At 36.7% G+C, this 12,934-nt stretch overlaps 1 protein-coding gene across 1 annotated transcript in view; it reads right to left on the bottom strand.

Annotated features, from left to right (window-relative positions):
* Atr (ATR serine/threonine kinase) overlaps positions 1–12,934 on the bottom strand; it is a 105,181-nt gene that overhangs the window by 33,588 nt on the left and 58,659 nt on the right. The window contains exons 29-34 of the mRNA XM_013353571.2: positions 11,556–11,720; positions 10,391–10,482; positions 5,439–5,530; positions 5,034–5,211; positions 3,698–3,877; positions 2,626–2,785 (exon numbers count right to left, since the gene is read on the bottom strand). Coding sequence (XP_013209025.1) covers positions 2,626–2,785; positions 3,698–3,877; positions 5,034–5,211; positions 5,439–5,530; positions 10,391–10,482; positions 11,556–11,720 — 867 coding nt within the window. The remainder of the gene's footprint in view (positions 1–2,625; positions 2,786–3,697; positions 3,878–5,033; positions 5,212–5,438; positions 5,531–10,390; positions 10,483–11,555; positions 11,721–12,934) is intronic.

The following is a 12,934-nucleotide window of genomic DNA, read 5'->3' as shown; positions in this document are numbered from 1 at the left end:
GAAAATAAAAGAAACCCGTAGTCAGGAAAGATTACACCTCTCCCCCCCCCAAAAAAACCCAAAAACCTGGAGGTTGGAGAGATGGTTCAGTGGTTAAGAGCACAGACTGTTCTTCTAGAGGTCCCAGGTTCAATTGTCAGCACCCACATGGCAGCTCACAACTGTCTGTAATTCTTGAATACAACACCTCACATAGATATACATGCAGGCAAAACACCAATACACATAAAAATATAAATAAATTAATTTTTTAAAATCTGGTTTTGATTCAGAAAAAAAATCTGAATTTGGTCTTAAAAATGAGTAGAAATTAGCCGGGCAGTAGTGGCTCACACCTTTAATCCCAGCACTCGGGAGGCAGAGGTTGGTGTATTTCTGTGAGTTTGAGGACAGCATGGTGGTCTACAAGAGGACAGGTTCCAAAGCTACAGAGAAACCCTGTCTCAAAAAACAAAAAAATATACCAACAACAAAAAGGGGGGGGGATTTTTCTGCATGCAATTTAGTAAATAGCATTTTAGCTAGATTTTATTCTATGTGTACAAGTGTGGGCTTGAGTATGTGTGTTTGCACCATATATGTAGAGGTATATTCAAAGGCCAGAAGAGAGTATCAGACGCCCTGAAACTGTAGTTACAGGTGGTTATGAGCCCCTTGATATGAATGCTGTAGCTGAAACCCATGTTTTCTACAAGAGAACAAATATTCTTAATTACTAGTCATCTCTTCAGTTCCAGAAACACCAATTTTTAATTTTGGCGCTTGAGGGTTTGGAATGGGGTCATTATATGGCACTGGCTGGCATAGAGCTCTTTATCTAGACCAGGCTGCCCTTGACTTATGATGATCCCCTTGCATCTGTCTCCTGAGTATTATGATTACAGGCCTACACTACCATACCTGGCAAAGCAATACTTTAAATTATGATCTATGACCAAGCAGTGATAATGAGCCATCGTTCCCAGTCTACAATACAGATAAAGTAAACAGCTGATACTTAAACAGTATGTATGGTCCTCTTTCTCTACAAGAGATGTTTGAAAACCTCCACTGGATGCCTCAAATTGTGAACAGTAAAAACCCTACAGATTCTAGTATTTTCTCAAATATGGATGTATGTGTCTATGTATATATCCATAGTTAAGTTAAATTTATGAATAAGAGATTAGTAACAATCACTAATAATATAATTATAATTAAACAATACACTGTAGTGAAAGTTATTTAAAAATTATGACTATTTCTGGGATTTTCCATTTAATATTTTCAGCCATAGGTTGACCTCAGGTTACTGAAAGTAGGGAAAGCAAAGCTGAAGATAAGAAGGCTGCTACTTTACCACTGTTAAACTTCAGCATTTGTTAGTTTTGATATATTAGATGCATTTCTGACTTAAAGGCATTTTCAACTTATTGGGATGTATCCCCAACCTAAGTTTGAGTAGCACCAGTAACTTCATTTTAGGCGAAATCTATATAAAGCATTTGTGAGACGGACAAATGAAGCTGAAGGAATAGGACAGCACTCAACCAGAAACGGCCGTGTGTACTTTCCAGAGTTCAGACGTTCTAAAATACAAGAATACTTTCAAGTATTGAATCTTTTGAAAAAGTAGTATGTTTCAAAGAGTATTTTGCAAAGATTACAGACTACAGAAATATAAACAGAGAATACACGAGATACATAAGAAGGCTGTAGAATTATTAGAGGCTGGAAATAATGGCAGTATTTAAAATAGGATGAAAAAGAGAGATGATTCAAGAAACATTTCAAAAGTTAGAGCAAAGATTTAGCTTAAAGTTGGATGTGGAAAGAATTTTAGGTAAAGCCCAGATTTGTTTTAGATAAAAGGATAGAGGTAGAAGAGAAATAGCTATTATTAGGCAATGGACTGCATTTCCAACATGCTGAGTTTAGGCAATACAAAGACTAATGCTAGCTCATAAAATGACCTGGTGACATCTAACACAGGCTCAATTACCACTTTCCACACTGGTCCAGGAAACATCTCCCTGTCCTCTCTTAGTCACCACCAAGTTTCTACAATCACATATGACATCACCTATAGCTACAAAATGTCAACTGCAAAATATGCTATGCCTACTATAAATTCTAAGCTAAGAGACTATTATTTAAATATGGGACATAAAATTAGTAAGTAGTTCATACATTTAAAAAGTTACTATTTCTATTGCTGGAATCTGGGGGCTGTTGGATAGTGTCTATGCCTAAACTAAGCCTTCCTGACAGGTGATGACAGAAGTACATCTTGACAGTAACACTGAGTGTTTCCCAATGCGACTAGTAAGAAAGTGCTACAATCATTTATGAAGTACATACTGATAACCTACTACATATACAGAAAGTAAACTAAAGTAAGAATTGGAATGTTCCTCAGAAATTTCTCTCAGATGAAAATGGAAAGAACTTTACCATAGGATTGAAAATAGGTATTTGAGGACTGCAGAATAGAAGCAATCTTCCTACCTACACTACAGTAGAGAATGAAGAAAAGGACAGAGAAAGAGAGTTCTGAATTTGGACTCAGGGTTTCCCCAGCTGAACGTTGATAGAAATATGTAATTCCAACAGAACATTTTCTGATGAGGTTCACTTGGCCAGTACCTTGGACCACAGCCATTTTGCCCTTTCCACATACAGTTCGGCAAGTCGTGATTCTCCTGCATTAAGGAGAGCATTGTAGGCTGTCTGATGGTGCCCAGCCTTTCTAGCTACTCTGGCACTCTGCAACCAGCATTCTCCAACCATTTCATTGTAATCTGGCCTAAGAAAAAAATGTAGCAAAAACAGGAGAAAAAGAACACCTGTAAGTATATCAATAACTTAAACAGTTCTTCTCAACATAGAACTTTCTCTGTGTACTATTTTAATGCTTACTTTGTAAAGCAACAACAAACAAATACTGGTTTTAAAAGTTTTTTATGCTATTTAATTTGTATCTTAGAAGTCTATCTAGGCTTTTTCCCCTTTTTTCTTTCGTTTTTGGTATTTGAGAATCAAACCCAAAGTTTAATACTTGATAGGTATGTACTCTACTAGGAACATCCCAGCAAAAGACTTTATTCTTGACTTGCATTGGTATTTATCTCTCAAGATATGTTAGTTACATAAAAGTTAAAATGATAAAAACACACATATGTATTATATTAACTTTTTTTTGAAACAAGGTCTTCTAAGAAGGTTCACTGACATTTAAGAAGACCCTCCTGTACTAGCCTTGAGTACAAAGATTATAGGCAAGCAACATTATGCTTGGCTATAAAATTGATTCTTTAAAAATTTCTTTAAATGGTTTAAAATTCAGTTTATCTTAAAATTTATTTATTTACTTTTATGTGTATAAGTATTTTGCTTGCTTACTATGTGTGTGCCAGAAGAAGTATTGAATCCCTGGAACTGGTGTCACAGATGGTTGTGAGTCACCAAGGAGGTGCCTAGAACATAATCCTTATTTTCTGCAAGAGCAGCAAGTGCTTTTTAACCACTGAGCCATCTCTACAGTCCTTGGTAAAATTGGTTACTGTGGTCTAGGTTTGTATGTAACTATGTAATGAATTCATAAGTATTGAAAATAGAAAATGTAGATGTAGAAAGAAAAATACTACCCAAGAAAATATAAACATGATACTAAATTCAAGAGAACTGACTTGTTTTTAAAAAAAGTAATATGAACCACCTTTTGTTGAGGCTTAATAAAGCTCTTCGAAGGGCCAGGATAGGCTCCTTGGCTCTATAGGAATTCTGGGTCATTTCTAGTCGAGCTGCCCAGTTCAGAGAATCTTCATAACAACTGTCACCTGGAGATTTGTTAAAAAGTGGTTTGATGCTATGCTCCAATTCACATAGCATGTGCAATCTGAAAACAGACAGAACATGTTAAAATGTTACCTCATTTAGTCTTATCAATCCCTTATCAATCCCAGTAAGTATGGACTTTTTACCTCAGCTATGAAAAATCAAACTTCTAATATATTTTCTTACTATATAAACAGCAACATTTTTATGATTAAAAACTAAGTGTAGATAAAACCGGACTCTCTGAAAATAGCGGACAATGAGGACTACTGAGAACTCAAGAACAATGGCAATGGGTTTCTGATCCTATTGCACGTACTGGCTTTCTAAGAGCCTAGGCAGTTTGGATGCTCAACTTGCTAGACCTAGATGGAGGTGGGGGTTCCTTGGACTTCCCACAGGGCAGGGAACCCTGATTGCTCTTCGGGCTGAGGTGGGAGGGGGACTTTATTGGGGGAAGGGGAGGGAAACGGGAGGCGGTGGCAGGGAAGAGACGGAAATCTTTAATAAATAAATAATTAAAAAAAAAGAATTTGAATTGGGCACCAGTAAAAAAAAAAAAAAAACTAAGTGTAAACACCAATTTATTCTAGTGAAAACATTTAGTGCCTTGATGTCACACCAAAATTCCTGAATTAAACTGAAGAATATATGAAAACTAAAATCAAACTTTACTGCCAACATGAAAATAAAATATGGACTCATTATGAATGAATATGAAATATTTATATAATACTGGTAATAATGTAAGAGAGCCTGATACAGTAAATACAGTAAAAATAAACCTGTAAAGTGATAGTCATAGAAGCCATGATATAGTCACACTATGTCCTGCATTTTTATAATAATCAGTGTCTATGACTGTGTTGAAGGCACAAAAATATAGCAGAGTAGCTATAGAATGAAACCACATTCAGTGATCCAATATCTAGTTTCCCCAAGATATTACAGAAGACCATATAAAATATAGTAAATTCTAACAAAAAACTGTATTTGTTTTTTAAACCTGTAATACTTCAAGTATAGCATTTTTTAATCATTTTGTCTCAGATGAATAAGTAGACAAAGGAGATTATGTTAGGATATTTTAAAAAGAATATAGGAGCTAATTTGTGTTGTTAAGCAATATACCAAAGATATTATCAGAATTATTTACACATAAAAATTATACCAGTGACATATAAATGAGGAACATAAAAGTAGTATTCTTAAAATACCTCACAATAAATTCATATCCTCGTTGGTAGGAGCCTCTTTCAAAGCTTGCAGCTGAAAGAGGTACAATTTGTTCTGCTCTCACTAGTTTCAATGTGTCATAGAAAGCTGTCGTATCTCTTTTTTTAGCTGATAACAGGAGCTGTCCTAGTCTGACACTCCACGTTGTAGATTTCCCATCTGAAATACAAGTCAAGAAATGCTGTGATGAGTGAGTCCAGGATCTAGCTTTGCTGTATTTTATGAGATGGGCAGTAGAAATACTGAACAGATGGTTTCGCTTTACTTCAAATAACTAAACAGGCAATCATAAAATAGGCAAGGTTAATTGTGAATGTTGCTAAGCTACCTAAATTGTAATATTTATAGTAAATTACAGCTGCTAATATTTTAAGAAGTAACTTTACCTCCTGCCAAATAATTTTCCACCAAATCCCACTGTGACAGTTTCCAAGCTGCTTCTACTCTGTATGTGTTTAATTCATCTGTCCACTCAGACCTATTAGGAGAAATGCATATCAACTACATTTTAATCTACTTACATTTAAAGTAGCATTATATTTTATAGGTTTAGATGTTTTAGTTATTTATTGTATTTATATTTCTTAGTCTGATACAAAATAATTACACAAAACAACCAAGAAAATCTTAATTGCTGAAGAACATTTCCACTGTTTTCATTGAGCTGGGCATGAGGGAATACATCTTTAATCTCAGCACTCAGGGAGGCAGGTCCAGGTGTGAGTTTGAGGCCAATCAGGGATACACAGTGAAACTCTGTCTCAAAATACCAAACAACCAGACAAAGAACTCCCCCAAAAAAACCTATTTATTTTGTGTGCATATAATCTGTGTCACAGAGCACCCATGAGGGAAAAAACTTGCTGCAGGCTGTTCCTCCTTTTATCATGTGGGTCATTGAGACTGAACCCAGTCAAGTCACTAGAGAGATCTTATCTCTGCCAAAGCTCAGTCAAAGGGGCGATCCTGCAATGCTCTCTACAACCTGACTCCACACTCGACTGAATTCCTATCTCGTCCCCTTTATATTTAAAGTTTCTGTCTCCACTTCCCTAGTGTTGGGATTAAAGGTGTGTGATCCCAAGTACTGGGGTAACTTTTGTGGGAGGTTTCTCTTTTAGACAGATTCAATTTTGTGTAGCCCAGGGTGGCCTTGAATTTACAGAGATCCTTCTGCCTAGAATTAAAGGTGTATGCTATCACTCTCTTGCCTAAATGGCTGACTAATGTGGCTGGCTTTGCCCTCTGATCTTCAGGCAAGCTGTATTTATTAAAACACAGATAATATTACACTATATAATTCTCTGTCTCTTAAAAGGTGGCCTTATTAAATTAGCAAAGTTGGCCCCAAAGTCCTGGGCTTATTATACCATCCTTTTGTCTCAACCTCCTGAGGAACAGCAATATACATGTGCTGTCTTTGCTTCTTTAGTTGTCAGTCTGATACATCTGAGAACAGAGACCCTCAACTGAGGAACTGCTCCCATCAGCCTGGCTTGTGGCCTGTTATGGAACATTTTCTTGATTGCTAAGTAGAATCCTTAGAAGATAATAGCCCATTAATTGGGTATGGGTAGCTATTCTAGTTTGCTTTTCTATTACTGTGATAAAACACTGACCAAAACCAACTTGAGGAGGAGGAGAGAGTTTTTATCTTGGCTTACAAATTACAGTCCATCATCAAGGGACTCAAGACAGGAGCTTTAATAAACAACAAAGAGACCAAAGAAAAGCAAGGCTTACTCCCAGTCTCACATTCAGCCAACTTTTTTATGCTGATTTGGTCTACCTGCCCAGAGACAGCACTACCCATGGTGGGCTGAGCCTTCCTTCATCAATTAGTAACTAGGTGACACTAGGATGAACAGTGATATTTGGGTTATAATTGCATGGTAGCAGCTAGTCTTTTCATTTTTTTAAATTATATAACTTGAATATTGGTTATAAGATAGATTCTAGGTAAATCTAGGTAAAGAATCTAGCATATAGCCAATATTCAAATTCAATGTTATATATAACTAAGAAAATGAGCTGGGCAGTAGTGGTACATGCCTTTAACCCTAGCACTCATGGGAGGCAGAGGTAGACAGATATCTGTGAGTTCAAGGCCAGCCAGTGTTCATTTGTATTTTAATAAAGCTTGCCTGAAGATCAGAGAGGAAAACAGCCACACTGGTCAGCCTCACCGACCAGTCAGAGATGGCATGCCTTTAATTCCAGTAGCCACATTGGTTTGCCATAGAAGCCAGGTTGTAGTGGTGCACACCTTTAATCCCAGCACTAGAGAGGCATATAAGACGGGAGGAGACAGCTCTCAGACAGTCTCATTCTGAGGATTCATGGAGGCAGGATTGCTTTTTCAGTCTGAGGATTTCTTAGAGGTAAGAGCTCTCTAGTTGCTTGGCTGCTTTGCTTTTCTGATCTTCAACTTGAACTCTGGGTTTTTATTAATCGTGCTACAAATCTGGTCTACCCAGAACAGTTAGGACTATTACATGTAGAAACCCTGTCTTGAAAAACCCAAACCAAAACAACAAAAAAAGATTCCTTATCTAATAACATCACATAAAGGTACATATATAACCATTTTATTTAAAAAACAAACAACAATGAAAGCAAATGAATAAAGTAACAGGCTGGGCTAGGACCATTATCCTTAAAAGCCCTTATTGGTCTTTCTGCTGCAAAAGAAGAAAATATGACAAGTAGCCTAATAATTTTTAGTTTAAAGGTTTACAAATAGGGCTGGTACTGAGCTCAACTGGTAGAGTGCTTGCCTAACATGCACAAGACCCTAGGTTTATATAAACCCACTGTGGTGCAGCATAGCCATAATCCCAGAGGAGGTGAAGGCAAGAGGATCACAAATTTAGGTCATCCATGGCTACACAGTGAACTTGAAACAGTTGGGGCTACATGAGACCTTGTTGAAAAATGTCCTGTCCCCAAAGTCTGAATAGCAGTATACTGAGAATAATTCAATTTCTAAATATTAAAGTTTCCAAAACCAATGTAGAACAAAGCTAAGAGCAAGATAATAAACATTTAAAATTTAAAAGTCTAACAAAACAATTTTAAAAGCTTAGCATCAGATGCTAAAGTATCAAAATTTCAGGATAAAAATATAATTATTATTAAAGTATCAGAGATGTATCATGCCAAGCCTTATACCAAAGGTACCAAATGATGAGGATTAGAATATGAGAACTTATTAATATAAGTAAATAAGGAAATTATGTATAGGTTAAGCACAGAAAAAGTCTGTTTAAATGCAAATAGAGATCTTCCCCAATGAAATTATGTGGCCCTGCTGACCATTTTGTTTTACTAAGATACAGTATCCTTTCATGAAAGTGACCAAAGCCCAAAGACTGAGATGTATTAGGTCTCAGACAAAAAACAAGTCTAATTGTACACTGAATATTTTAAAGAACTTGACACATCAATTTGTGCCCTGACAAAGTCCCCTCTCAAAATCCAGTAATCCCTTACTCATGAGGTCTCTCAATTTGCAGAAAGATAACTACAGCGTGCAGCAATTACCCCAGGTCTGTACAACTTCCCCATTGCTCCATCAGTTCCACTGTGATAACTATCAAACTAAAATAAGTGTATTTGTCTCTGACAAAGTAGAATAGAGGTCCATATATATATTTTCTACATATATATATAAAATTTTATTTTTTTACATACTAATCCCAGTTCCCCTTCCTTCCCCTCTTCCCGCTCCTTCCCAACTTCCCCTCATCCTACTTCCCTTCTGCTCCTCAGAAAGAGTAAGACCTCCTATGGGGAGTCACCATGTTTAGGCAGGGCTAAGCCCCTCCCCCCACCCTGCATCTAGGCCTAGGCTGAGCAAGGTATATCTTCGTAGGAAATAAGCTGCAAAAAGCCAGATCATTCATTAGGTATACCTCATGGGTCCAGTGCTAGGGGCCCCATAAACTGCCCAAGCCACCCACTGTCAGGGGGCCTAGGTTCATCCTATGCAGGTTTCCCAGTTGTCAGTTTGGAGTCAGTAAGTTCCCATTAGTTCGTGTCAGCTGTTTCTGTGGATTTCTCCACCAGTCTTGACTGAATGGAGGACCTTATTAATTACAGATTTTTTTTTAATTTTATGTGCATTGGTGTTTTTCCTGCATGTACATCTGCATGAGGCTGTCAAGTCCCCTGAAACTGGAGTCATAGATAGTTGTGAGCTGCCATGTGGGTGCTAGGAATTGAACCCAGGTCCTCTGAAAGAGCAGCCAGTGCTCTTAACTACTGAGCCATCTCTCCAGCCTCTAATAACAGATTTTAACTTAAAGAAACTGAAAATAAATTTGTTCAAAGTGTCTGACAACAAACACAATCTGCATTTCCTAATTAAGTGAGATCCATTCCTTGTGGATCAAATATACCTACCTACAATAGCTGGGATGTGGAATGTATAACAAAATAGAATTTTTTTTTTAATCTCAGGGAAAGCAGCTTTAATAGCAGAGATAATTTCCTCAGTTAACAGTTTAACTGAAAGAAGTGTTTAACCTTTATCTTTGCCATGAGCAACCTTTCTGTTGTTGCTGCTGTTATAGGAGATGTACAATTTACTACAATAAGTCCATTTTCTTTAGGAAGATTGCTTTCATAACGATGGATCTTTTTAAATAAAATCAATTCTACAGTGGTATTTCAAAAATGACTCAAAAATTTTCTCCTGCTCCTCCACCTCTAGCATAGAAAACAACCAGTGTTAATACTACATACTGTCTGAACCTGGATGAGTTTTGAAGTCAACTATCTGTATGAGTCAGGTGAACTCTGAAGAGGTCCTGCCTTAAAGAATAATCTAATTAACTGGGTGTGGTGGCACATACCTTTGAGGTCAGCACTCAGGAGGTGGAGGCAAGTGGATCTCTGAGTTTGAGGCTAGCCTACTCATCGAAGGACAGCCAGGGCTACAAAGAGAAACTAAATAAAACAAAAAGAACAATCTAATTCAAGAATGATTCTCAAGAATGACTCTATAAGCTATTAACTGGGAGACTAAAATATTAAAAATTAGGAAAAGGGCTAGCAAGAATGCTCAGTGGAGAGGGACATTTACTGTGTTAGCTTGACACCTCAGTTTGATTCCAGAAGCAACATAAGGGTGGAAGGAGAGTAGTAATCCACGACATTGTCCTCTGACCTCCAAACATGCATGCCTATCCCTTCAAGCCCTGCCCCTACAATAATAATTTTGGTGCTTTCTCCAACATCATAAAAGCATATAAAATATTTCATTTCATTACTTTAGTGAACCTAAACCCATGCAATTCACTAATCAAAAAGTCCCTATTCTTTAATCAAACCTTACCTGTTAGCATGCACTCCATTCACTTGAGTGATTACAGTAGACAGCTGACCAAGACCTAACATGGACTTCACTACACCATGATAATGAATAATCTAGGAAAAAAAAAACATTTATGACAGGAATTTCGTTTTAAATATAGCTGAAGCAATAAGAGCAGTTTAGTTTCCTATATTCCTGCTTATGTTTACTTTTCCTAGTTCAGCAAAACTATCTGGATTGGCTATACAGCAGCATGTACTATGAATGTCCTTATATACTGAAAGTAACAGGAAAAAAAATCTAAAAATAATTTCAGATTGAATTTATTTTATTTTTCCAAATTTGTTCCAATTCTAGACCAAACATAGAATGTAAACATACTCAATATCTTTAACATCCTGCTTCAAGATTATGCATCATAAGTCAACAGATATTATTAATATAGATTTGGTTAATTACTAACTTGATGGGATCTGGAGCCATTCAGGAGACAATCCTTCAGGGGTACTGTTCAGTACATTTTCTTCACCTTATATAGTTCAAGAACCCTCAGGGAATAGTCCTACCCATCAACTAAAGTTATCAAGATAATCCTCTATAGGCATGCCTAAAGTCTTATATCCTAGGTGATTCCATATTCTGTCAAGATAATAATTAATACCAAACCTCATGACAAGACAGTTTGAAGCCCTACTGAGCTAAATGACACCCTCCCTTTAAAAAAAAAAAAAGATTGAATAAAATTACAGTTTGGTCTCCCTCCCACCCCCCTTCGAAATCAGTTCCTCAAACCCTGTAGCTCTCCAAGTCTGATAGACTGGTTAACTAGAGAGATCCAAGAACCTGCCTGTCTCAGCCTCCCTAGTGTTAGTGTTACAAGAACATACCACTACACCTTATGTTTTTACGTGGATTCTGGGTACTGAACTCAGGTCTTCATGCATAGCAATCACTTTACTGACTGAGCTATTTCTACAGCCCTAATTTGAGGAATTTCTAAAGTCATAGGAATTTGATAGTGAAAAGAATTTCTGAAACCATAAAGCAGAAGTCTCATATATTACTGATCTGGAAATTAAATAGCAGTATTAAACATTTTCCAGATACATTGTGGTGTTGACAAAAACAGTTTTGAAACCAAGGTTGCTACCATTCCTACTTAGCAGCTTTTAAATGATCATCTTACCTGGTCTGGTTCTAGCTGAATAGCCCTGTCATAACATGCAGTAGCATCCCTCAGCAAGCCAATACTTTCATGTTCAAGGATCTGTTCCTTTAGGGATGGCTCTGCTTTTCGAATTGCACTTACTCCAGCCACTCCATCTGGTTCATGCATAGCAGCATACAATTTCTTTGTTGATCCATTAAAAAACAAAAACAAACCAATCAAATAAGAGGGGAAAACATAATAAAAAATAAAGCCAAAAACATACATAAACAGCATATGAGAAATTTTTACTAGAAATAAGACTTCTGTCTTACTTGTTTTTTTTTTTTGTTGTTGTTGTTATTTATATTTGTTTCCAGGACAATTTTCAGACATCCTGTTACCCTGACACTTTTATTCCACTTAAATACAAATTGACATTAGTAACTAATATTAATTCTTAGGACTACAGAGAGCCTCATATCCCAAATTTTCTTTGAGTCCAAATGAGAATAGTTTCTGTGGAGTATAATCTATAAATGTTTTATTGCATTTTAATTTTTTTAAAAAATTTTAAGTAAACATTTTAACATACTGATGTTGAGAAAACTTCAATAAACCCAAGTAATTCATAATTTGGGCATGGCTAGATATAGGGGTACACACTTTAACCCCAGCATTTGTTAAGGAGAGGAAGAAACATAAGGAATAATAGGCTACATATTAAATTCAAGGCCAGCCTAGGCCATATAAGACCCTGTCAAAAGCAAGCAAGCAAGCAAGCAAGCAAGCAAGCAAGCAAGCAAGCAAGCAAGCAAGCAAAAACCCCACGATAAACAAACTAAAAAACACTCACAAAAGGCTACCAAAACAAAAGAAACCACCCTGGCTTAAAGGGGGATATTCAGGCTTACTGATAAAAATCTGTAGAGGCAGAGAAAATAACACTAGAAATAAACAGAAGAAAGGAAGCTAAAGACAGATGCTGGAGTTTCTACCTTGCACACAGTGAGCAGCACTGGTGCTGCTGAAAATGACTGCACTCATAAGAAGCTTCACATGCAACTGCAGGACATCACCTCTGAGGCAGAGAAGTGCAGTTGTCACTGTCAGGACAACTGAACCTGCTGGAGGTGTTTTCAGAACTGTATTCTAGTGGATGTGAAGTAGTATCTTATTGTGACTATCATGTACACTTTCAAAATGGCATGTTTTAAACTTTGCTTTAATCTCAACAAAATTGAACAGCTTTTAAATGAGAGACTTTACTTATTATGTAAAGAATGAGCTGTTACAGGTAAGTATGGAACCAGGCTATGTGGATAAATTTGACATAGAACTACGAAAAAGTAGAGTCAAGAATGAGCCCACATCTATAACTGGAAAGATATTTGATCTTGACCACCACATTTTCTGCA

The sequence above is a fragment of the Microtus ochrogaster genome, unplaced genomic scaffold (assembly GCF_000317375.1).
Source record: "Microtus ochrogaster isolate Prairie Vole_2 unplaced genomic scaffold, MicOch1.0 UNK12, whole genome shotgun sequence".
NCBI classification, from domain to species: Eukaryota; Metazoa; Chordata; class Mammalia; order Rodentia; family Cricetidae; genus Microtus; species Microtus ochrogaster.
Note: the sequence above shows the minus strand (reverse complement) of the source record. Positions and strands in the feature narration are given on the sequence as shown.